General features: G+C 38.8%; 1 protein-coding gene across 1 annotated transcript; it reads right to left on the bottom strand.

The window, feature by feature from the left end:
• Window positions 1-1,541: 1,541 nt before the first annotated feature.
• On the bottom strand, window positions 1,542-26,576 carry LOC139556886 (uncharacterized). Its single transcript, XM_071370981.1, has 14 exons — window positions 26,467-26,576; window positions 13,613-13,721; window positions 13,239-13,520; window positions 13,040-13,127; window positions 12,735-12,910; window positions 12,138-12,172; window positions 11,941-11,989; window positions 11,787-11,843; window positions 5,393-5,518; window positions 5,042-5,140; window positions 4,798-4,926; window positions 4,520-4,675; window positions 4,321-4,408; window positions 1,542-4,184 (listed from the first exon to the last, which is right to left on the bottom strand). Exons 1-14 carry the CDS (start codon window positions 26,539-26,541, stop codon window positions 3,992-3,994), a joined length of 1,662 nt encoding a protein of 553 aa, XP_071227082.1. The 5' UTR covers window positions 26,542-26,576; the 3' UTR covers window positions 1,542-3,991.

Here is a 26,576-nt window from a genome sequence, read left to right as displayed (position 1 = left end):
AGGAGTCTTATATCTCCCTCTTTAACTTTAAGCATCAGCTGTCAGAGCAGCTCACTGTACCTGTACACAACCAATCTGTAAATAGCACACCCAACTACCTCATCCCCATATTGTTATTTATCCTCTTGCTCTTTTGCACCACAATATCTCTACCTGCACATCATCATCTGCACATCTATCACTCTAGTGTTAATGCTAAAATGTAATTATTTCGCCTCTATGGCCTATTTATTGCCTTACCTCCCTACTCCTCCCTACATTTGCACACACTGTACATAGATTTTTCTATTGTGTTATTGACTATACACCTGTTTGTGTAACTCTGTGTTGTTTTTGTCACACTGCTTTGCTTTATCTTGGCCAGGTCGCAGTTGTAAATGAGAACTTGTTCTCAACTGGCCTACCTGGTTAAAAAAAAAAGTGAATTACATTTTTTAAATACAAATATTTTAAATAAAAAACTGCTTGCTAAATAAACACTGTATTGCATGATTGTAGTGGGTTTACTAACGCGTTAGTTATAGTAGCTATGTTGACTATGACGTTAGCTAATATGATGACAACGATGTAGGCTGTGTGTAGCGGTACTATTAGGAAGATTTGGCTTGGAAAATGTATTTTTGCATGTTCACAGACAGCTGTTTAAGTCCACAAGCGAAGGGAAAAGGTGAGAGGAGAGCGCATAGATGTGATAAGGATTTATACACCAAGCAAAGTGATCATGCTGTTTGTATGGGGCTGCTATGAAAGTGAAATGTGTTTGCGGGTGATCAGGGGTTCATTCTGCCTATTCTGTTGAAAAACGTTTCTTAGAAGAAAAACGGAACGAAATGGGGATAAACATTCTTGAAATTGTCCAATAGAAAGTCTTGTTTGCAGTTGTTTGGACTATTGATTACACCCTAGATCAGCTAGATGCAGGTAAGAGTGTGCAAGGCCGCATTGAATGTGTCACTGTCTGTCACCTTGATTTCTCAACATGTTGTACGTTGTAAACTTTTAATCGTAGGCTAGGTTGTAGCAATCTCATGATGGGTATAGGGATAATTAGAGTATTATGTAGTAGCCTAAACCTAGCCTAGCCTGTTACATTGAGCTGGGTGAATGGAATATGAATGACAGTCATGAATATGCTGTAATATAAATAAGGCCATGCTCATTAAAATAAACCGTCCTCCCTAATCTTAAACGGCACTGACCGCCACTGCCTTCCATCCTTCCTTGAGGTATAAATGACAGGTGAAACCCATGTGGAGACAATTCACCTGTACAATCAGTAAGTCTTCAAGGAAGGATGCACTTTTTAAAGGAATGTCAACATAATCCTTCTCTTCTCTTTTGGAATCTCTGAAGAAATTAAGAATTGTTTTGGAATTTAGTCAATAATACACATCTAAAATATCAGGAGTTTCATTATACAGATTAACTAAACTAACCTACTCACACCCTTGCAGTTTTCACATTTTGCTTCATTCAATTGCATTTTTACAATGTTGCTAACGTCATTGGGACACTTGAACATAAGAACATTAAGAAAGTTAGCTGGTCTAATTGTATTCATTTTATTGCAGATCCTCTACTTAATAATCCCAAGAGGGGACATTGTATTGCTAGTGACTACTTACAGCAACAACACGCTGAGCACTGATGGCTGGTGAAATAAGCATAACCCATGACTTACAGAGAAGCAAATGGATTCAATAGAATAGACTGTAAACCCATGGAATCAAAAACATCAATAGATGATCAATACAATGAATAATGTGCAAAGTATAATACAATACCTACAAAATACACAAAGGAACTGTACAATACAAATAACTATACAATCAAGGTGAAAAATCTGTCGATGGCTGACCCTGTAAAACAACACATTTCACTGCACGTGTCCATGTGTATGTGACAATAAAACATAGATTGAGGGGATTGTAAGAACAGAACTGTATACAAAACATTTTCATGAAATAGTTGTCCCATTGGTATGCATCGTGGTTTTTTCAAAAATATATATTTTATTGATCTTGTGTGTTCTAGCATTTATTTGTATTTAACTTAATTGGAGTCATTTAGCAGACACTCTTTTCCAGAGCCAATTACAGTAGTGAGCGCATACATTTTCCATACTGTTCCCCCGTGGGAATTGAGCCCACAACTGTGGCGTTGCAAGCGCCATGCTCTACCAACTGAGCCACACTGGTACTCCCTGTATATACAGTACCAGTCAAAAGTTTGGACACACCTACTCATTCAAGAGTTTTTCTTTATTTTTACTATTTTCTACATTGTAGAATAATAGTGAAGACATCAAAACTATGAAATAACACATATGGAATCATGTAGTAACCAAAAAAGTGTGAAACAAATCAAAATAGCTAGTTGAGATTATTCAAAGTAGCCACCCTTTGCCTTGACAGCTTTGCACACTCTTGGCAATCTCTCAACCAGCTTCACCTGGAATGCTTTTCCAACAGTCTTGAAGCAGTTCCCACATATGCTGAGTACTTGTTGGCTGCTTTTCCTTCACTCTGCGGTCCAACTCATCCCAAACCATCTCAATTGGTTGAGCTCGGGTGATTGTGGAGGCCAGGTCATCTGATGCAGCACTCCATCACTCTCCTTAGTCAAATAGCCCTTACACAGCCTGGAGGTGTGTTGGGTCATTGTCCTGTTGAAAAACAAAATGATAGTCCCACTAAGTGCAAACCAGATGGGATGGCGTATCGCCGCCGAATTCTGTGGTAGCCATGCTGGTTAAGTGCGCCTTTAATTCTAAATAAATCACAGACAGTGTCATCAGCAAAGCACCCCCACACCTCCTCCTTCATGCTTCACGGTGGGAACCACACATGCAGAGATTATCCGTTCACCTACTCAGCGTCTCACAAAGAGATTGGAACCAAAAATCTAATTTGGATTAATCATACCAAAGGACAGATTTCCAACGGTCGAATGTCCATTGCTCGTGTTTCTTAGTCCAAGCAAGTCTCTTCTTCTTATTGGTGTCCTTTTAGTAGTGGTTTCTTTGCAGCAATTCGACCATGAAAGCCTGATTCACGCAGTCTCCTCTGAACAGTTGATGTTGACATGTGTCTGTTACTTGAACTCTGTGAAGCATTTATTTGGGCTTCAATTTCTGAGGCTGGTAACTCTAATGAACTTATCCTCTGCAGCAGAGGTAACTCTGGGTCTTTCTATCCTGTGGCGGTCCTCAGGAGACAGTTTCATCATAGCGCTTGATGGTTTTTGCGACTGCACTTGAAGAAACTTTCCCATAACTTTTCCAGATTAACTGACCTTCATGTCTTAAATGTCCCTTTTCTTTGCTTATTTGAGCTGTTCTTGCCATCATATGGACTTGGTGTTTTTCCAAATAGGGCTATCTTCTGTATACCACCCCTACCACAACACAACTGATTGGCTCAAACGCATTAAGAAGGAAAGGAATTACACAAATTAACTTTTAACAAGGCACACCTGTTAATCGAAAAGCATTCCAGGTGACTATTAAATCAAATCAATGTAAATTGTCCGGTGGCGATTTTATGAATTGTTCAGCAGTTGAGAGAATGCCAAGAGTGTGCAAAGCTGTCATCAACGCAAAGGACGGCTACTTTGAAGAATCTCAAATATAAAATATATTTTGATTTGTTTAACACTTTTTTGCTTTACTACATGATTGCATGTGTTATTTCATAGTTTTGATGTCTTCACTATTATTGTACAATGTAGAACATAGTAAAAATAAAGAAAAACCCTGGAATGAGTAGGTGTCAACTTTTGACTGGTACTGTAGCTCCGTTCTTGTGTATTTTATTTGAATCCTCGTGTTACTATTTGTATTTATTTTTTTAACTACTTCATCTGGAAGGGCTCGTTAGCAAGCATTACACCCGTTGTATTCGCCGCATGTGACAAATAACATTTGATTTGATTTAGTGCTATTTGATATTTCTCACTTAAACAATAAATGTACAATTCCCCCAAAATAATCTCACGAGTTATAGGATCTTTGGTGTTTTTTTCTTCTTCTTTTCATAATAGCTGTCATCACAGCTGCTATCAAAGCGAGTACCCCCACCACCACAGCAGATATTATTGTAGCTGTGGGTGAGGTCTGTGGTCCACATTCAGAGTCGGACCAATGAGTTCCAGATTTAATTTGCTGAAGCTTCAAGGTATCACATCTATAATAAGAGAGATAGACCACTGGTAAATCGACAATTTGGTCATCCAACATTCAGTTTTACATTTCTATGTTAATATTGTAGTATTTAGATGATATTTTGAGGGGAAAAACCATTATACATGAGCCACACTTACTGTGTATATGTCCGACAGGATGTAAATAATCCATTTGAATAGGTATCACCAGTACAGTCAGAACACACAGTATCTGTAGATGTTGTTCCTGCACCAACACAGGGTGAAACTCATTAAGGATCCTAACTTGAGATGTGCTTAACTCACGACTGCATAAATCATGCACTGATGTCAATGGAAGATTTACATGAAGACCAACCTGTGTGGTTGATGTATTGGCCAGGTTCACAGCTGCTGTGTCTCTGGGCTGCTCTACAAACATCCTTAGTTGGGTCTAGACAGTAGAACCCCTCCAGTGTCCCACAGACAGTGTCTGATGAAGGTCTACATGGCTGCTTTACCTTCAAACCCAAACCTATAGAGAAAACATGTCACTTGGTATCTGAAGCTAAATGTAAAGTCTGTTGTATTTCATTAAAATAACAGCTGATATAGTAAAGTAGCTCAGTGTTTATGCCCAGAACACAGAGTTCTCACCTGGATCACATGTGGTACAGTTGTTGCATGTTGTTTTACCACTGGGCTCATCAAGGAATGAGGAGTCAATACAGGGAACACAGGAAGGTATACTTGTAGATTTAGTACAATGACTATGTACACAATATCCTGTTGAAAAGAAAAACAGAAAATAATTATGTTTTGGTATTATTATCATAATTATTAGTTCTTCTTCTTATTATTATTATAATTAACCCTTCATAAAAATACATAAGGTCCTTACCAGGCCTACACATTCTGCAATATCTATCACCTATTTTATACATGGCTGAATCATATGTGGAACAGGGGTCAACGTTTAGAAGTAGAAAGTTATATACATCTGCAGAGAAGAAATAAAACATCAGCATACATTACATTTAAAGATGTGACACCAAACCCAAGATAACCCGTTATCTGCAAATTCAGTCAAGAAATGCATTTCTCTCCTCCATGTTTTTTCGATGAGGTTTCAGTAAAATTTAAACTAAAACTATATAGTAGGCTAATAATAACTCTGATTCATATTTCATAAAGGAAATATTTACAGTGATCATTTGTTTTTAAATAAGACAAGCCACAAATCAGAAATTACAGTCCATATGAAGCTTCCAAACTGTTCCATGGTTCCTCAATCCTCTCCAACTCCCTGGAAGACCCACACACTGGATATGTGAAGTTCTTAGGAGTTTTGAAGTATCGAGATGAACTGACCTGTGGACTTAATGTATTTTAGTACATGTATAGTAAGAATAGTTCAATTATATTCTGCATAAATATTGCATACACTGCCCAGTTACTAAATATAATATAGTAATATACGTTTACTGGCCACCCTTGAGTTATCAATCACCACCATCAATAGTGAATGAAACTGAACCATAATACAATATAATAAACTTTCAATTTGTAAATTATGATGTCTTGCTGAATTGAATCACTGCAAAAAAAACTGTAATAAACTAATTATCAACTGAGAAATTATCAACTGAGAAATTGGAAAATAGTTAGAAAATGGTGGCCTCTTGTGGTGAAGTAGCCTTGTACATGGAGCAATGTCCGTTCTACCAAAGACAGTACAGTATGAAGACAGACTATAACTGCTTCACCAATAGAAATCCTCGATCACACTTGTAGGTGATGTCATGGCGACTCATGCTTAGAAACACGTAATCGGGTCTAACTGTCGTCTCGAGACGATCTGCGCATGTTCAAGCCGTCAAATCAAAGACACTTTCGATATAAAGTCGAGTTTGACAAAAATATAAACGTGTCAGTTTATCACTTTCACTAGGTTGGAGTTATAACATGTTCAAGTAAAGACATTAGCTCCAATCTAGGTTGTGCCTTTAGATTGAGATAATGTACAACTATGAAGGAATTCTTCTCTAATCGATTTCTCAAACCCCGGCCTGGGGCCTCATTTATAAACCGTGCATATGTACAAAACGGACCCTAAAACATGCGTTTGTCAGTTTTCAAGTAAAAGTTGGCATTTATAAAAACTGAACTTGACATGAAAATGTGCTCATCTTCTTACAAACTTTAGATCATGCCTATGCACAGTTTCTAGTGGTTGAAGTTTAGCATTGGAAACAGGCAAGCATATTAGTATTTTGTACAAATGGGGGATATGATGGACAGGCTTATTCATAACAATAAACTGGTTAATAACAAGATGCAATCATTTGCCGTTAATGAGAAGAGAGGAAATGTATTTAGTTAATCTTTACATTTCAAAATAAAGTGAAGTGGAAACGTCTAGGAGCAACAACAGCTCAGCTGCGAAGTGGTAGGCCACACAAGCTCAAGTGCTGAAGCGCATAGCGTGTAAAAATGGTCTGACCTCGGTTGCAACACTCACTACTGACTTCCAAACTGCCTCTGGAAGCAACTTCAGTACAATAACTGTTGGTCGGGAGCTTCACGAAATGGGTTTCCATGGCCGAGCACCAGCCTAAGATCACCATGCGCAACACGTCGGACTCTGGAGCAGTGGAAATGCGTTCTCTGGAGTTATTAATCAAGCTTCACCATCTGGCAGTCCGACGGACAAATCTGGGTTTGGCGGATGCCAGGAGACCGCTACCTGCCCAAATGCATAGTCCCAACTGTAAAGTTTGGTGGAGGAGGAATAATGGCCTGGGGCTGTTTCTTCCATGGTTCAGACTCTTTAGTTCCAGTGAAGGGAAATATTAACATTACAGCATACAATGACAGTATAGACAATTCTGTGCTTTGTGGCAACGGTTTGGGGAAGGCCCTTTCCTGTTTCAGCATGACAATGCCCCTGTGGACAAAGCGAGGTCCGTACAGAAATGTTTTGTCGAGATCGGTGTGGAAGAACTTGACTGGCCTGCACAGAGCACTGACCTCAACCCCATTGAACACCTTTGGGATGAATTGGAACGCTGACTGCAAGCCAAGCCTAATCACCCAACATCAGTGCCTGACCACAAGAATGCTCTTGTGGCTTAATAGAAGCAAGTTCCTGCAGCAATGTTCCAAAATCTAGTGGAAAGCCTTCCCAGAAGAGTGGAGGCTGTTATAGCGGCAAAGGGGGGACCAACTCCATATTAATGCCCATGATTTTGGAATAAGTTGTTCGACGAGCAGTTGTCCACATACTTTTTCCCATGTAGAGTATTTCACAGTGGTTTAGATGGTACAATGACTCTCTACAGCAGGGGTTCCCAAACTGTTTCACTCAGGACCCACTTCCAACATTGGGGAACATCTCACGCCCATGTCTATTTCTATGGACACAAGCACTGTTCATGACACAAACTGTTCACACCCTCTTGTTGGTGGAATGGATTCAGCAGGTTTAAAGCATATTTCCTGCAATTCTACACATTTTGTCACAGGGTGCAGAGAACATTTTGCTGTTTTAAAAGGTCATTTTCTTGCAATTCTATACATTTTGCCATGTCTAATGTCTATTCATGTCATCTTTGAGTGTCTCAAACATTACAACAAAATCTTCTAATGTGTATTCATGTGATCTTTGAGTGTCTCAAACATTACAACAAAATCTATGGGCTACAAAACCTAGTTTTCTGACATGGGCTAGGTGATCTGGACATTTCTGACAAGTTATAAATTGCTCTCTAAGTTATGCAATGCATGACATTTTTTTCACCTTTATTTAACCAGGTAACGTTAGGCTAGCTGAGAACAAGTTCTCATTTACAACTGCGACCTGGCCAAAATAAAGCAAAGCAGTGCGACACAAACAACAACACAGAGTTACACATGGGATAGACAAATGAACAGTCAATAACACAATAGAAAAAAAAGAAAGTCTATATACAGTGTGTGCAAATGGCGTGAGGCAATAAATAAATAGGCCATAGTAGCGAAGTAATTACAATTTAGCAAATGAACACTGGAGTGATAGATGAGCAGATGATGATGTGCAAGTAGAAATGACAGGAAAACGGACTATGCACAACCCAATTTCGAAATTGCACCTTCGGAATTCTGATCGGGTTTAAGTAATAACTCGAAAAAATTTAAAGCGAGGTCTCACTTCGCTTTGGGAGTTTTGATGCGTATACTAATGCAAACTCATGTTACATGTAGTTACGGTTATGCTACCTAATGTTACCCTTTAAGCCTGTATCTAGCTAAAACAACGCTGACCAGCCTCTTGGTGTTTGTCTTTTATCATGTATGTAGATAGGCTAGTATAATGAAGGTAACGTTACAATAATTTAATTTAGATATGCTACATTTTGTCATGGCTACGCACACGGCTGGACAGAGCATGCACTTAAAGGACGTGAAGCGTCGTGTACTTTAGGGCTAGCACTAACTAAAATAAAACTTTAGCTAACAGTTAATTTCGAAAATCATATTTCAAATACGATATTTAATCAATATTGAATACACTTTTCCTACACATGTAACAGAGCAGTTTTACCTGTTAGATTAACTCGGAGTAGTTTACACTTTCGTTTATGAACGAGATACTTTCAAGTGTTCGTGCTATCTGGAATCCTTGGGATGTCCCTAACCCTTAAAGCTGCAGTATGTACCTTTTGAGCTACCAGACAAATTTGCATAGAAATTAGTTATAGATCTGTCACTTATTTAAAGCAAATCTAAGAAGCAGTAGATCTGTTATACAGAGTATGTTCACAATTTCTATGCTTCCCTTGTTTAAGTAAATTATTTGTCTTATTTTCATTTTCACTTCTCACAAATGAAAAAAAAAACGACAAAAAGATAGCAGAGGCATATTCACACTTGAAGATTTGTGTTTGTGGCACAGACAAGGCCACCATGCAAGATTAGATTCGTTTTAGGTTTTATACAAGAAGATAACATAATGTCAGGACCCCACTCAGGGCTGGCCTCAGCCTGTGGAGCTCCTCTTCTATCCGGTCTATCTGCTGGCTCTTCTACTGCACCCCCTTTTCCACCTCCATTAGATTCCTGACCCCCAGAAGAACTATCAACTCAGCCTTCAATACAAAGAAACACAGAAAACTGAGATGACCAAGGTTACTTCAGCTCCTCATTTTAAAATATTTATTCTCTTTACAATTTGGGCTTTTCATTTTTAAATTTAATTCTAGATGTGTGTTGTGGTCTGTTGGTTTTGGTATCAGTTTTAGTTTGAACAGTCTTGTAACCTGAAGTTTCTACTTTCTTTTTTATTTCTTTTAAAGTTTAGTTTTAGATTCAATTTTAGTCATCCATGAGTGTTTTAAGGCAGAGGGATAGATGACACTGTTAAAGTTAGAGCACTGCTGGGTTAATCAGTATATGGCTGTATACCCATTCAACCTTATCAATTGAACAAAGGTCACAACTTGTTGTTCAGTACACGTATGAGTGCATGATTATTGTACACGCTCGTAGCATTCAAACATACACTGAGTGTACAGAACAGCCTCAATTCGTCGGGGCATGGACTCTACAAGGTGTCGAAAGCGTTCCACAGGGTTGCTGGCCCATGTCAACTCCAATACTTCCCACAGTTGTGTCAAGTTGGCAGGATGTCCTTTGGGTGGTGGACCATTTTTGATATACAGGGAAACTATTGTGTAAAACAAACCAGCAGCGTTGCAGTTCTTGACACAAAACGGTGCGCCTGACACCTACTACCATACCCCGTTCAAAGGCACTTAAACCTGGTCATTCGGTTGAAAATAATTTCTTAAACAGCAGCTAACAGAACAAAATGAGGATAAACATTCTTGAATTTGTCCAATAGAAAGTCTTGTTTGCAGTTGTTTGGACTATTGATTACACCCTAGATCAGCTAGATGTAGGTAAGAGTGTGTAAGGTCGTATTAAATGTGTCACTGTCTGTCACCTTGATCTCTCGACTTGTGTACCTACTTTGTAAACTTTTAATCGTAGGCTAGGTTGTAGCAATCTCATGACGGGTATAGGGATAATTAGAGTATTATGTAGTAGCCTAAACCTAGCCTAGCCTGTTACATTGATCTGGGTGAATGGAATATGAATGACAGTCATGAATATGCTGTAATATAAATAAGGCCATGCTCATTAAAATAAACCGTCCTCCCTAATCTTAAACGGCACTGACCGCCACTGCCTTCCATCCTTCCTTGAGGTATAAATGACAGGTGAAACCCATGTGGAGACAATTCACCTGTCCAATCAGTCAATCTTCAAGGAAGGATGCACTTTTTAAAGGAAAGTCAACATAATCCTTCTCGTTTGGAATCTTTCAAGAAATTAAGAATTGTTTTGGAATTTAGTCAATAATACACGTCTGAAATATCAGGAGGTTCATTATACAGATTAACTAAACTGACCTACTCACACCCTTGCAGTTTTCACATTTTGTTTCATTCAATTGCATTTTTACAATGTAGCTAACATCATTGGGACACTTGAACATAAGAACATTAAGAAAGTTAGCTGGTCTAATTGTATTAATTTTATTGCAGATCCTCTACTTAATAATCCCAAGAGGGGACATTAGTCACCAGCAATACACTTACAGCAACAATAGGCTGAACACTGATGGCTGGTGAAATAAGCACAAACCATGACTTACAGAGAAGCAAATGGATTCAATAGAATAGACTGTAAACCCATGGAATCAAAAACATCAATACATTATCAATGAATACAAATACAAATGAATATAAATAAATACAAATAAAAAGCAAAGATACAATACAAATAACTATACAATCAAGGTGAAAAATCTGTCGATGTATTCTTGAGCAAGGCACCTAACCCTAATTTACTCCAGGGGCAGAGTACTCCTATGGCTGACCCGGTAAAACAACACATTTCACAGCACGTATCCCAGTGTGACAATAAAATGTATATTTTAGGAGGATTGTAAGAATAGAACTGTATACAGAACATTTGTCCCATTGCTATGCATCAGGGCTCCCGAGTGGTGCAGCGATCTAAGGCACTGCATCCCAGTGCAAGAGGAGTCACTACAGTCCCTGGTTCTAATCCAGGCTGTATCACATCCGGCCATGATTGGGAGTCCCATAGGGCGGTGCACAATTGGCCCAGCATTATCCGGGGTAGGCCGTCATTGTAAATAACAATTTGTTCTTAACTGACTTGACTAGTTAAATAAAAGTTTAACAAAATAAAACATGGGTGACACTGGACAGCAGTATTTTCTATCATACTCAATATGGTAAGGAGACGGCTGGAGACGGCTGACAGGAAACTGCACCATTGCCTCTTGATGTTTACTCTGTGGAATTATTACAAAATGGCATTTGTGTTTTATTCCAAATTCCGTCAAGTGACTTGGACTGACCATTTGAAATCATGGACACACCTGACCTTTCCCCGGACAGAACAGACCTGGCTCCTACTAAGGTTTCCTTCATCCCCAGTATTGGAAGACAGGCTGTCTATCAAGGTCATGGCCTTTTTAATCTTTACAACACAAATGTGCCAGCCTCCAACTTTCTAGATCACATTCACCATGTAGTGGACAGAAATTGGGCCCTACTGCCTAGTCTAGTTTTCAAGCCAATGAACCACACAGACTGGATTGTTCTGATGAAAGTCCTGGAGGCTTGAATCTGTATAATATTCATAAGAAGAAGTTTTAGTTCAAATCTGGCTGAAATTCATGAACTCAAGCAAACTGTACCATTCTGATGTTATCGGCTACCTTACCTGTTCTTGTTCCCACAAACAGCATTGATGTTCCCTCTGTGTCTGGTACCTAGTAAAAGGAAACCTCAACTCAATAAAACATAAAGTGTAACCCTTGTGGGAATATAAATTCCTGTCAGCCGTCTCCTTACCATATTGAGTATGATAGAAAATACTGCTGTATAAAGTGGGTATTGTGGGGTAATTCATTAACATACGTCTGTAGGGATTTGTGTCTCTGGAAAAGTCCTCTCTGGAAAAGTACAAGAATCAACATTGAGAACTTGATAACAAACACTGTTTGACAGGGGTGTTGTCATGATTTTCAGAACATTATTGTGTATTTTGTTTTATTCATCTTGTGTGATCTTGTACTGGTACTTCCTGTATGTAGCTCCATTATTGTATTTATTTTAATAATTTAGCAGACACCCTTTTCCAGAGCTACTTACAGTAGTGAGTGCATACATTTAACATACTGTTCCCCCATGGGAATTGAACCGACAGCCCTGGCGTTGCAAGTGCCATGCTCTACAAACAGTTCCCACGCGGGAACTGTACTGGTCCTCCCTGTATATAGCTGCATTCTTGTGCATTTTATTTGAATCCTCGTGTTACTATTTTGTATTTATTTGTTAACTGCATCATTTGGAAGGGCTCGTAAGCAAGTTTTTCAAGGTAAAGTCTACACCCATTATATTCTGCACATGTGACAAATAAAATGTGATTTGATTCAGTGTTGGATGTTTCTCACTTGTTCATCTGGGCAATTAAAACAATAAATGAAACTGTACAATTCCTCCAAATAAGCTCACCGGATACAGGATCTTTTCTTTTTCTTCTAATAGCTACTGCTGTCACTGCTGCTATCAAAGCTAGTACCACCACCACAGCAGATATTATTGCTATGGGAAGGGAGGTCTGTGGTCCACATTCAGAATCGGACCAATGAGTTCCAGGTTTAATTTGCTGACGCTTCAAGGTATCACATCTATAATAAGAGAAATAGACCACTGGTAAATCAACAATTCAGTCATCTAACTTTCAGTTTTACATTATGAAAACTGTTCGCATATTTCAGTATTTGAAGGAAATAACCATTTGCATGAGCCACACTTACTGTGTGTGTGGCTGGCAGGATGTAAATGATCCATCTGAATAGGCATCACCAGTACAGTCAGAACACACAGTATCTGTAGATGTTGTTCCTGCACCAACACAGGGTGAAACTCATTAAGGATCCTAACTTGAGATGTGCTTAACACATGATTGCATAAATCATTCACCGATGTCAATGGAAGATTTGCTTGAAGACCAACCTGTGTGACTGATGTATTGGCCAGGTTTACAGCTGCTGTGTCTCTGGGCTGCTCTACAACCATCCTTAGTTGGGTCATGACAGTAGAACCCCTCCAGTGTCCCACAGACCGTGTCTGGTGAAGGTCTACATGACTGCTTTACCTTCAATCCAAAGCCTGGGTCACAATTTGTACACAGTATGCATGCCGTAAGACCACTGGGTTCATCAAGGAAAGTGGAGTCGGTACAGGGGGCACAGGAAGTACTTGAAAATTCTGTACAGTGTTTATGTACCCGGTTTCCTGTGGGATAGAAGGTCAGTGACATGGATTGATTGGTATTGCAATGTATTTTCTTCATAATAATCCATATAGTATACAGAGCTGGTCCTTACCTGGTGAACACATAGGACAGCATTCAACACCTGTTCTGTACTCTGCTCTACCACATGCACTAGAGCGCTCAATGGTTAGAAGAAGTGTCAAAATGATAGCTAGGTTCATCTGTAAATAGAGAAAATGAACACATTACCACTGTTGAACAATAAGGGGGGGGTCACACATTGACGAAGCAGGGTTGAAGAGAGTTTGGGGTTAAGGTAGAGATGAGACGGGAGGAGAGTTCAGATTGACAGTGTAAATAGAGAGAAAGCATAGTTAAGATTCCCATGTTTTCATCATACATTCAGTAAGTAAATGTAAGTGACATTAGTAATTTACTCAGGTCGATTTTTTTCCAGAGAAAAGTTTTATTTTGATAATTTGTTGTTGAAAGGCCATGCCCCTTACTAGAAGATTTGACTGTTAAAAGACTCAAAACAATTTTCAAAACAAGAATTCAACCAAAAGTGCCATGTTTAAATACCCAGACTTGCATTTTAGGTATGCGAAAATATAATGTTTAAATGTTTAATGGTATGTGACATTTTCTTGCTTTAAAATTCCAGGATGTTATACTAATTTCGGCTTTTCATCCAGTAGAATTAGAGAATCGTCTTTCCAGGCCTACGTGTTTGACAACAGTTGATAATGAGACGAGGGGATGCGATGTACCCAAATGAACAAAATGGCAGGAATCAACACAATTGTGTATTATATGGCCCATTCTCAATATGGGTGAGCCTAGTATGTTGCTTACTGCATTCATTTGTACTAAACTTTACACTGTAAATAGTATGGAGTAAAATGAGGACACAGTATGTAGCCTAGTTTTAATAAGTAGTATTAGGAAATACAGATTTCAGACACAGCCCGTGTGTATACTCTGAGCATACTATCTGGTTCCAAGTTCTGCTGTACCATGAAATGATGCCAAGCTACGAAGTGTTACAAAACCGAAACGTTTAACTTACTATAAATATCAAGCTTTGAAACTGAGCCATGGTTCTCCAATTCCAATCACCTTCTATTGGACGATGCCTTTTCGTTGTCACGACCTGAATGCCAATCACCAAACGAAAGGACTCCCCTTCATCTACACTGATCGAAGTGGATTTAGCAAATTACATCATTAGGGGATCAGATCGTTCACCTAGGTCAGTCTCATGGAAAGGGCAGGTGTTCCTAATGTTTTGTGTTCAGTGAAAACGTTTTTGGTCATACGTTTTTGGTCAGAAGATTCCACACAAACCCTACTGTTAAGCTGGTTTACACTGAGCTGCACTGAGGTCAGAATGCAACCATGGTCACATAGAGCATAGAGCCCCACAGTGGAGGTGTCATAAGGTGACTTTTATCAATATATTTGTCTCTATTTACTCTCAGATTCAAAAATGCTAATTAGCATCAAAGTAGACATCATGCAAAACTACAAATCCCTGCAAGCTCCTGCACGTCATCTCTAGCTGACACCTTTGCTAACAGGTATTGTGTACATTTAAAACTTTCACAAGACAGTTCACAGAATTATCCATTTAAAGACATTTAGACATTTATTCCTTGCTACATTTAGCTAACATTAGATAGTTATTCAAGAGATTCTACCCTTTGCCTCGATTCGGCAGTCTCATCCAGATCATTATGGCATTTGTAGTTCTTAATGATAGCCACATTAGCAGCTAGTTAGCATTTCATTTTGGGGGGGGGGGGGTAAATACAGGTGAAGATATTGATAAAAGTCACCTTGTCCTAGAGAGATTTACAGTTATCAAAACGTCACGTCAGGATAAGACGACATGAAACACAGCCGTTATTTTAAGTGTTTATAAAATCTCCTATGGGAAAAATGAACGGTGGAAAAACGATTGGAACCATTTTCCTGTTTGACCGCTAGGATTTATGGGTATTATGACTCATACGGTGGTACTCTATAAAAGACAACGTAGAGCCGGCCCGAGATGTGGGTCAGAAAATTTACCTCAATGCAGGGATGGGATATGCCACTATACTCATTGCATTGAACAACAAAGGAGTTGATTGGCTGACACTGCCATTCCAAAACGCTACAGTGGCTGGCTACTGCTCGCTAGCATTAGGAAGCCACTGCTCGCTAGCATTAGGACGAAAAGGGCAGTTGAAAAGTATTTTAAATCTTCTCGATGTATCAGTGTGGATAAAAGTACAATTTGTAGTACAGAGGCATATCCCATACCTGCATCGAGGTATGTCTTCCAACCCATATTTTGCACCGGCTCCACGGTGTCTTAACATAACCATGATTGCGTTCTGACCCCAGTGCAGCTGTGTAAACAAGCGTTACTGCAGAGCCGGAATCTTCTGGCAAGATTACTAACAAAATGTACATTGAGTGTACAAAACATTAGGAAAACCTGCTCTTTCCATGACAGACTGACCAGGTAACAGCTACTGTTTGATCCCTTATTGATGTCATCTGTTAAATCCACTTCAATTAGTATAGATGAAGGGAAGGAGAGGTAAAATAATTATTTTTTAAGCCTTGAGACAATTGAGACATGGATAGTGTGTGTGCACCATTCAGAGGGTGAATGGGAAAGACAAAATATTTATACTGAACAAAAATATAAAAAACACAACAATTCCAAAGATTCTACTGAGTTACAGTTCATATAATGAAATCAGTCAATTTAAATAAATTCATTAGGCCCTAGTCTATGGATTTCACATGTCTGTGAATACAGATATGCATCTGTTGGTCACATACACCTGAAAAAAAAGCAAGTGGATCAGAAAACCAGTCAGTATCTGATGTGACCATCATTTGCCTCATGCAGCATGACATCACCTTCACATTGAGTTAATCAGGCTGTTGATTGTGGCCTGTGGAATGTTGTCCAACTCCTCTTCAATGGCTGTGCAAAGTTGCTGGATATTGGTGGGAACTGAACATGCTGTCATACACGTCGATCCAGAGCATCCCAAACATGCTGAATTGATGGGCATGTCTAATGTGTATACAGGCCATGGAAGAACTGGGACATTTTCAGCTTCCAGGAATTGTGTACAGATCCTTGCGACATGGGCAGTGCATTATCATGCTGAAACATGAGGTGATGGCGGCGGATGAATGGCACGACAATGGGCCTCAGGATCTTGTCACTGTGCCTCTGTGCATTTAAATTGCCATCGATAAAATGCAATTGTGTTCATTGCAGGGCTGGGCAATATGGCCTAAAAATCATATCTACATTTTTTAAATAATTTTTTTAACTTATGGGCAATTGATAATATATATTTATATATTTTTTGTATTTATTTTTTAAGTTATCTAAATAAGCTTGTAGTGTTGGTCCTATGTTTCATAAGCTGAAATAAAAGATCCCAGAAATGTTTTATATGCACAAAAAGCTTATTTCTCTCATATTTTGTGCACAAATTAGTTTGCATCCTTGTTAGTGAGCATTTCTCCTTTGCTAAGATAATCCATCCACCTGACAGGTGTGGCATATCAAAAAGCTAATTAAACAGCATGATCATTACACAGGTGCACCTTGTGCTTGGGACAATAATAGGACACTAAAATGTGCAGATTTTTTACACAATGCCACAGATGCCTAAAGTTTTGAGGGAGTGTGCAATTGGCATGCTGACTGCAGGATTGTCCAACAAAGCTGTTGCCAGATAGAGAAATAAACATTAAATTATCATAAACCGCCTGCAACGTCATTTTAGACAATTTGTCAGTAGGTCCATCTGGTTTCACAACCGCAGACCACATGTAACCACGCCAGCCCACTAGATGTTGGAACATTGCTGCAGGGACTTGCTTCCATTCAGCCACAACAGCATTAGTGAGGTCGGGCACTGATGTTTGGCGATTAGGCCTGGCTCACAGTCGACGTTCCAATTCATCCCAAAGGTTGAGGTCATGGCTCTGTGCAGGCCAGTCAAGTTCTTCCACACCGATCTTGACAAACCATTTCTGTATAGACCTTGCATTGTGCACGGGGGAAATGTCATGCTGAAACTGTAAAGGGCCTTCCCCAAACTGTTGCCACAAAGATGGAAACACAGAATCGTCTGGAATGTCATTGTATGCTGTAGCGGGGCCTAGCCCAAAGCATGAAAAAGAGCATTATTCCTACTCCACCAAACTTTACACTATGCATTCGGGCAGGTAGCGTTCTCCTGGCATCTGCTAAACTCAGATTTGTCCGTCGGATTGCCAGATAGTAAAGCGTGATTCATCAGTCCAGAGAACACGTTGCCACTGCTCCAGTCCAATGGCAGCAAGCTTTACGCCACTCCAGCCGACGCTTGGCATTGCGCATGGTGATCTTAGGCTTGTGTGCGGCTGCTCGGCCATAGAAATCCATTTCATGAAGCTCCCGACGAACAGTTCTTGTGCTGAGATTGCTGCCAGATGGAGTTTGGAACTCGGTAGTGAGTGTTGCAACTGAGGACAGACTCTCTGTGAGCTTGTGTGGCCTACCACTTCGCAGCTGAGCCTTTGTTGCTCTTAGATGTTTCCACTTCACAATAACAGCACTTACATTTGACCGGAGCAGCTCTAGCAGGGCAGAAATTTGAGGAACTGACTTGTTGGAAAGTTGGCATCTTATGACGGTACCTCATTGAAAATCACTGAGCTCTTCAGTAAGGCCATTCTACTGCCAATGTTTGTCTACGGAGTGGTGAGTGGTGGGAAGGTGGAGGTCCAGGGGTGTGTGTGTGTGTTGAGACTGAGCGCTGCAGAAGGCAGACCTATTTCCAACCCTTTTTCCATAAAACATGAACGCGCTAGAACTAATCAAGAAATAACGGTGACAAAGTACAAGAAAACGACTTTAGGCGCTCTAGATATATTTGCTCGGGAGGTGGTTTAAACTGCATTCTAATGACTTTGCTTATGGAAAACCATAGCATGCTCAGTGGAAATATGAAATGGAAGTTATGGAACTCCCTCGCGTGCTTATGTTATGGGAAAAATACCAAAATGAAAATTACAATAAAAGTGGAGAATGATAGGCTACATTTGCTATACCTGCAATAAATAGCCTATAACTTAAATTTGTTGTTGTTGTAGCCTTGTATTATTATGTAATTATTAATGGCCATGTTTAGTTAATGAAATTGGAAGTTATCAATTGTGATCATGGTCACAGTTCTATCGCAATTGCCGATCAGCTGTTATTAGAATGCATTTGATTGACGTGAACAGTCAGTCAGATTAGGCGACAGGTAACAAAAATAAACCCTTTAAAAAACACTAGCTGTAGGAATATTCAGTTCATATCCATATTATTAATATATGATTCAGTGATTGAAATTATGACCCCCATCCTCAGTAGCCTATTCCAGCAGGGCACCAGAAGCACGTCTTACCTCCAAATCGCCTCGCTATTCACGTTGAATAAATGAGTCTGTCAATTTCAACTAAGCAAGATGCTAAATCATTCATTTTACATCATGCCTAGGTTACTGTAAGCTATCGGGCTGTAGACTACCTGCATCTAGCAACCTAAACTGCGTTGCGTCGTGCCTTACTGCTTAAAAATAGCAGTCAAACGTGCAGTGGTGTAAAGTACTTAAGTAAAAATACTTTAAAGTACTACTTAAGTAGTTTTTTGGGGTATCTGTACTTTACGTTACAATTTATATTTTTGACAACTTTTACTTTAACTTCACTACATTCCTAAAGAAAATATTGTACTTTCCCCCCATACATTTTCCATGACAACCAAAAGTGCTCGTTACATTTGGAATGCTTAGCAGGACAGGAAAATGGTCAAATTCACGCACTCCCTACTGCCTCTGGGCTGGCGGACTCACTAAATACAAATGTATCTTTTGTGAATAATGTCCGAGTGTTGCAATGTGTCCCTGGCTATCCGTACATTTTAAAAACAAGAAAATGGTGCCGTCTCCATTGCTTAATATACTCTTAATTTTGATACTTAAGTATATTTTAGCAATTACATTTACTTTTGATACTGAAGTATATTTAAAACCAAATACTTTGACTTTTACTCAAGTAGTATTTTACCGTCTGACTCACTTTTACTTGAGTAACTTTCTATTAAGGGATCTATACTTTTACTCTGGCGAGTTTAATGAGGGCTAATTTTTATTTCTATTGTGACATATTTAAATTCCTTTTCGACACATTAGTTCGTAAGAATTATTGTTTTGATGGAAAAACGAATTTAGCTTCTTACGTTGTTACAATTTACTTTGATATTCCTTCTTAATTCGCTCAATAACGTTATAGAAAAAGGGTTTATTCGCGAAATGTGGCAACTCGTCTCTTGCTGCGAAAACACAAATTTGGGCTAGTTTTTAGGCCTTGTGGGCAGTTTGAGTGGTTATTGTGCTACAAATTTTAGCTGAACCTGGCACCCCTGCCTGTACTAGGTAAAACAACACTGTCCATCCAGCCTCTTGGTGTTTGTCTTTCATCATACATGTAGATAGCCTAATAAAGTAGCTAGGCTAGCATAATGAAGGTACAATGTAGATAAGCTACAAAACAGCTTGCCCTATTTACTAACTTAAAATAATACTTTAGTTGGCAACGTAAGCCCCTTAACCCTCGTTTTTTGATCGAGTTTGCGAGTGTACAATTATGTTCAATCCGGGGCCTAAAACGCCCCATAATTCAATTCGCGATGATTGTACATCCGCTAAGAAGAGTCAGCCAAAACTTAAACCAGGTTTCGTGTGGAGAATAAACTACACATCAAAGAGGCTCTCACTCCAGAAGATGCTGCTGCAAGGGAAAAAAAGGCTAGAGAAAAAGGGAAGAGAGCATTTTCAGTGGCCCTTTTGCATTTATCGATGGAAAGGAGCTCGATTGCCAGGACATCAAATGAATGTCATGAGATTACTGAATGTTTTGAAAACACTGTGCTCAGGTATATACAGTAGCTACATTAACCTGAAATGGATGTCCTCTTCTTTCTAAGTCAAATGAAAACGTTAACCTTTCTGAACCACCCATCCCGGATCCGGGATAATTGTCATCAGAAACGCTGACTAGCATAGCGCCACAGGTAAATAATATTACTAGAAAATATTCATATTCATGAAATCACAAGTGCAATATTGCAAAACACACCTTTTGTTAATCCACCTGTCGTCTCAGATTTTGAAATTATGCTTTACAGCGAAAGCAATACAAGCGTTTGTGTAAGTTTATCGATTGCTCGACAAAACAATAAGTACACTTAGCATCAGGTAACTTGGTCACGAAAATCAGAAAAGCAATCAAATTAATCGTTTACCTTTGATGATCTTCGGATGTTTTCACTCACGAGACTCCCAGTTAGACAACAAACGTTCCTTTTGTTCCATAAAGATATTTTTTATATCCAAATACCTCCGTTAGTTTGCTGCGTTATGCCCAGGAATTCACCGGAAAGAGCGGTCACAACAATGCAGACAAAAATTCCAAATTATATCCATAATGTCCACAGAAACATGTCAAACGTTTTTTATAATCCATCCTCAGGGTGTTTTTCAAAAATCTATTTGATAATATATCAACCAGGACAGTTGGCTTTTCACTAGGACCGGGAGTAACAATGGCTGCCTTTCCCTTTTGTGCACAACTCACTCTGAGAGCCCCCACCTATCCACTTACGCAATGTGGTCGTTCACGCTCATTCTTCAAAATAAAAGCCTGAAACTATGTCTAAAGGCTGTTGACACCTTAGGGAAGCCATAGAAAAATAAGTCTGGTTGATATCCCTTTAAATGGGCAATAGGGATGCATAGGAACAGAGAGGTTTCAAAAAAAGAGGCACTTCCTGATTGGATTTTCCTCCGGTTTTCGCCTGCAATATCAGTTCTGTTTAACTCACAGACAATATTAAGACAGTTTTGGAAACTTTAGAGTGTTTTCTATCCTAATCTGACAATTATATGCATATTCTAGTTTCGGGGGCTGAGAAATAGGCAGTTTCAAATGGGTACGTTTTTTAGCCAAAAACGAAAATACCGCCCCCTAGTCTTAAGAAGTTTTAAGAGTTAGCAAAATTACTTGAGTTAAGTTGGTGATTTTTACATTCACCCCATTCTATATCACCAGGTTTGTAAATGTGAATACGGGTTCATCATATTGATCGCACTGTAAATACCTCAGTTTAGGGTAGTCCAGTTCTTTCTCTAAGCTCAGGTTTCCTTATTAGCTCCTTAGATTACTAGTTCAACTAGTTAACCAGTTATTCATATCACTACTGTATTTGTCTTCTTATTTTTATTTGATTTTTGTCAGGTTATGCAACGTTTTGAATTCAATGCACTACATATTGTATCTCTAAATGCCAGGGGTTTACAAAACATACCTAAAAGAAAATCACTATTTTTATTTTGTAAACACTCTAAATGCAGATTTCATTCTACTCCAGGAGACTCAGTCCTGCGATTCAGATTCTAGTTTTTTGTAAATCACAATGGGGAAATACTGTTTATTATAGTCACGGGTCTAACCACTCAGCTGGTACTATGATACTGCTTCATAAGTTTAGAGGTGATATTTCAGAGTCTTGTATGTCCAGAGATGGGTTATATTGATCTCCGAACTACATAATGATTGTTTTATTATATACAATGTATTTGGGTACAACTCTTACTCCTCAAAGAATACTTTATTTTTGGATCTTGCTAATAAGCTTACTGAGCTGCAAAACAAGTATACAAATGCATGGCTTATAACACCTGATAACTCTTCAGATAGATTTCCACCTAGAATAATAGCTAAAAGTCTCAGAATAGTGACACCATCACCTCATTTTGCAGTAAACTGACAGTGATCGATACATGGCGATTCTTTAATGTGAACTCAAACGAATACACCTGGTGTTATAGGTCAATGACGGCCAGGTCCAGAATGGATCTGTTTCTCATTTCTCCCCTCACTTTTACAGAATGTACAAGAAGTAAATCATAAACATGCTCCTTTGACTGATCATAAAATTATATTCTTGAAGTTAGAATGTTCTGAAAAATCTAGTGGCATTCGAGGATACTGGAAACTGTCACGTGTGCTCCCTCTCCGGCCTCTAGGTCACCAGGCTGCTCGTTATGGTGCACGCCTGTCACCATCGTTACGCGCAACATGACACTCACCTGGACTCCATCACCTCCTTTATTACCTGCCCTTTATATGTCACTCCCCTTGGTTCCTTCCCCAGGCGTCATTATTTCAGAAACTTAATAATTCACTCCTAAATGATCCAGTCTTTAACAAGAGTATAAAGAACTTGATCATAGACTCATTTAACTCGAATGATTTAAAACCAAAGCATGGAAGTAACTGGGAAATATTTAAATTCAAGGTAAGGTCTATTGCCATTACAACACAGTAAGGAACTAAAGAAGCAAACATTTTTGAAAGAAGATGAAAGAAGAAGCTTATGAATACATGTAATGTTCTTTTAGAAAAGGGTTCCCTTTCAACAGAGGAAGAAACAGATTTGATCTCGAATAGAACTAGATCAAATGTGAATTTATTTAGCTAAAGGGGCCTTTATTACATCTAGAGCAAAATGGGTCGACGAGGGTGAGAAACACAAGATATTTTTTTGATATATATATTATTATTATTTTTTATTTATTTTTTTCTTGAAAAAAGGAACTATAAGAGAATCTCTTTCTGCCTTAAATATTGACACGACCTTATGTAAATACCCAACTTTGTGTATTCTTTCTATGAAAATGTGTATAAATCAAATTTTAATGGGATTGAATGTGTACATTTTATAAAACATGGTCATGTTCCAATGATTTCTGATGAGTTCAAGTCCATATGTGATGAGGAGTTTTCTATTGTAGAGATTAGAGACGCTCTTAAATCTATGAAGGGAAAAGCACCTGGAACAGATGATCTTTCTGTGGAATTTTATTTACACGTTTGGGAACATTTAGAGGGACCAGTATTCAACATGTTCCAAGAATGTCTAGCTAAGGGTGAGCTGATTACTACCATGAAACAAGGGATTGTTTCCTGAATACCAAAACCTGATAAAGATCCCCTTTTCATAGATAATTGGAGACCTATTACATTATTAAATACAGATTACAAATTGATTAAAAAAAATAATAATTAACCTTATTTTACCAGGTAAATTGACTGAACACATTCTCATTTACAGCAACGACCTGGGGAATAGTTACAGGGGAGATATGGGGGGATGAATGAACCAATTGAAAGCCAGGACACCAGGGTTAACTCCCCTACTCTTACAACAAGTACCATGGGATTTTTAGTGACCACAGAGAGTCAGGACACCCTTTTAACATCCCATCTGAAAGACAGCACCCTACACAGGGCAATGTCCCCATCACTGCCCTAGGGCATTGCAATAAAACAATTTTGACCAGAGAAAAGGGTGCCTTCTACTGGCCCTCCAAAAACCACTACCAGCAGCATTTGGTCTCCTATCCAGGGACTGACCAGGACCAACCCTGCTTAGCTTCAGAAGCAAGCCAGCAGTGGGATGCAGGGCGGTATGGTAATGGAAAATCAGCTGTAACATTAGGTTCGTTTTTAGACTTGATTGATTACGCTGATTCAGTTGACTCGAAGGCTATTTTATTCCTTGACAAATTCCTAATACATTCGTTGTACACTTTTGGAGGATGCTTCCCTTTTGGAATGGAGCCTACGACTAGCTTTCACTTATTTTTTAGGGTATTTCCACCAGGGTCACCAGACCTAGTCTTTCCCCTAATGATTTTGGCTGCGTTCCATAAAAGGAGATGTTTTTCATATAGCTGGCTTCACATGCTATTTATTTGTGATTGGACAATATTTGCATATAGTTTGCATATTGTTATTTGACGTTATTTGTATTGATTTCAGTCTAGAGGAAATGTGGGAGATAAGGCGTCTTCAAGAGAGGCTTACCATCTCTCTCTGGCTGCAGACCAGGATAAAGAAAGTACGTATGTAATATAGCTTAGTAAATCTGCTCAAATCACACATCACAAACACTTACTTTTTCATACACAAAACAGATTAATTCAATACTTATTTTTGCTACAGGAGATGAAACGTTGTCGTTTTGAGGAGTGGGAGAGCAGGCGGAGGAAGGAAGGATTTCGCCAAGTTGATGCCATCTGTGTATTATGTAAGGGATAAACGCAGACGTTCTGTACATTACCTTGGAAATAATGGACAACGCAGCGGGACAAGGTGGAGCCGAGTCACTTTGGGGAGTTCATTTTTCCACGGTAATGTACAGAAAGGAGGCGTTTATCCCGTTTATACCAGTTGTCAAAGAGAACAATACTAAAGCACACATTTATCGGCAGAAATCCTGCTGCTACTGCTACTATGCACTGGCTTCTTAGAAAAAATATGTAGTGTTGTTCTGTTTGTATTGTAATTTGAAATGTTCTAATACAACATTTAAATAAAACATAATCAAATAATATAACTCGTAAAACCAACATTAATATGCAGAAGTCAACATACAAGTGTAAGTAAAAACAAATGTAAATAAGTTAGAAATTGTGCTACTAATGCACATGACGTCTCAAACACGTATCATAAAAGTGATGTTCATGTTTGGTTAGCTTTTGGAAACGTTAGCCTGCGCACATTACTTTTCCTGACATCACATTTATACATTGTACTTTTCGATTTACCTGATATAGTAGGATGTCTGCGGATGCGTTGTCTTCTTGCCAAAATAAGAAATGCAATCATAATTGACGGTAGCGCTTATAAGGCGCGCACACACACACAACAGTTCCATGATGACTAAAGCAAGATCGTGGAATGAAATAGTGTTTGGAAATTAACCTACGACTGACTAGTTTACACTTGTTTTTAGGCTCTATCCACCAGGGTTTCCATATCCGCTGACGTCACCAGACCTAGTCTTTCCCCTAATGATTTTGGCTGCGTTCCATAAAATGAGATGTTTTTCATATAGCTGGCTTCACATGCTATTTATTTGTGATTGGCCAACATTTACATATAGTTTGCATATTGTTATTTGACGTTATTTTGTATTGATTTCAGTCTCTAGAGGAAATGCGGGAGATACGGCGTCTTAGGCTTCAATCAAATTTCAATCAAATGTATTTATAAAGCCCTTACATCAGCTGATATCTCAAAGTGCTGTACAGAAACCCAGCCTAAAACCCCAAACAGGAAGCAATGCAGGTGTAGAACATCTCTCTCTGGCTGCAGACCAGGAGAATGTACGTATATAATATAGTTTAGTAATCTGTTCAAATCACACATCACAAACACTTACTTTTTCATACACAAAACAGATTAATTCAATACTTATTTTTGCCACAGGAGATGAAACGTTGTCGTTTTGAGGAGTGGGAGAGCAGGCGGAGGAAGGAAGGATTTCACCAAGTTGATGCCATCTGTGTATTATGTAAGGGATAAACCCAGACCTTGGAATTACCTTGGAAATAATAGACCACGCAGCGGGACAAGGTAATGTACAGAAAGGCGTTTATCCCGTTTATACCACAGTTTCCAAAGAGAACAATACTAAAGCACACATTTATCGGCAGAAATCCTGCTGCTACTGCTACTATGCACTGGCTTCTTAGAAAATATATGTAGTGATGTCCTATGTTTTGTTGTATTGTAATTTGAAATGTTCTAATAATACAACATTTAAATAAATAAAAAAAAATATATATATATAAATCTTAAAACCAACATTAATATGCAGAAGTCAACATACAAGTGTAAGTAAAAACAAATGTAAATAAGTTAGAAATTGTGCTACTAATGCACATGACGTCTCAAACACGTATCATAAAAGTGATGTTCATGTTTGGTTAGCTTTTGGAAACGTTAGCCTGCGCACATTACTTTTCCTGACATCACACTTATACATTGTACCTTTCGATTTACCTGATATAGTAGGATGGCTAACATTCGATGTCTGCGGATGCGTTGTCTTCTTGCCAAAATAAGAAATGCAATCATAATTGACTAGCGCTTATAAGGCGCACACACACACA

The sequence above is a fragment of the Salvelinus alpinus genome, chromosome 28, assembly GCF_045679555.1.
Source record: "Salvelinus alpinus chromosome 28, SLU_Salpinus.1, whole genome shotgun sequence".
In the NCBI taxonomy this organism is placed as follows: domain Eukaryota; kingdom Metazoa; phylum Chordata; class Actinopteri; order Salmoniformes; family Salmonidae; genus Salvelinus; species Salvelinus alpinus.
This window is presented reverse-complemented; position numbering and strand designations above follow the sequence as displayed.

Bases quoted from the DNA above. Each gene is read 5' to 3' on its own strand.
- LOC139556886 (XM_071370981.1), bottom strand. From the start codon at position 26,541: ATGATTGCATTTCTTATTTTGGCAAGAAGACAACGCATCCGCAGACAT. The intron at 11,990-12,137 runs GTATGTTAATGA...TCCTTTTACTAG, and splicing joins AGACACAAATCCCTACAGAC to GTACCAGACACAGAGGGAAC. The intron at 4,676-4,797 runs GTGAGAACTCTG...TTTTCTCTATAG, and splicing joins CTGTACCACATGTGATCCAG to GTTTGGGTTTGAAGGTAAAG.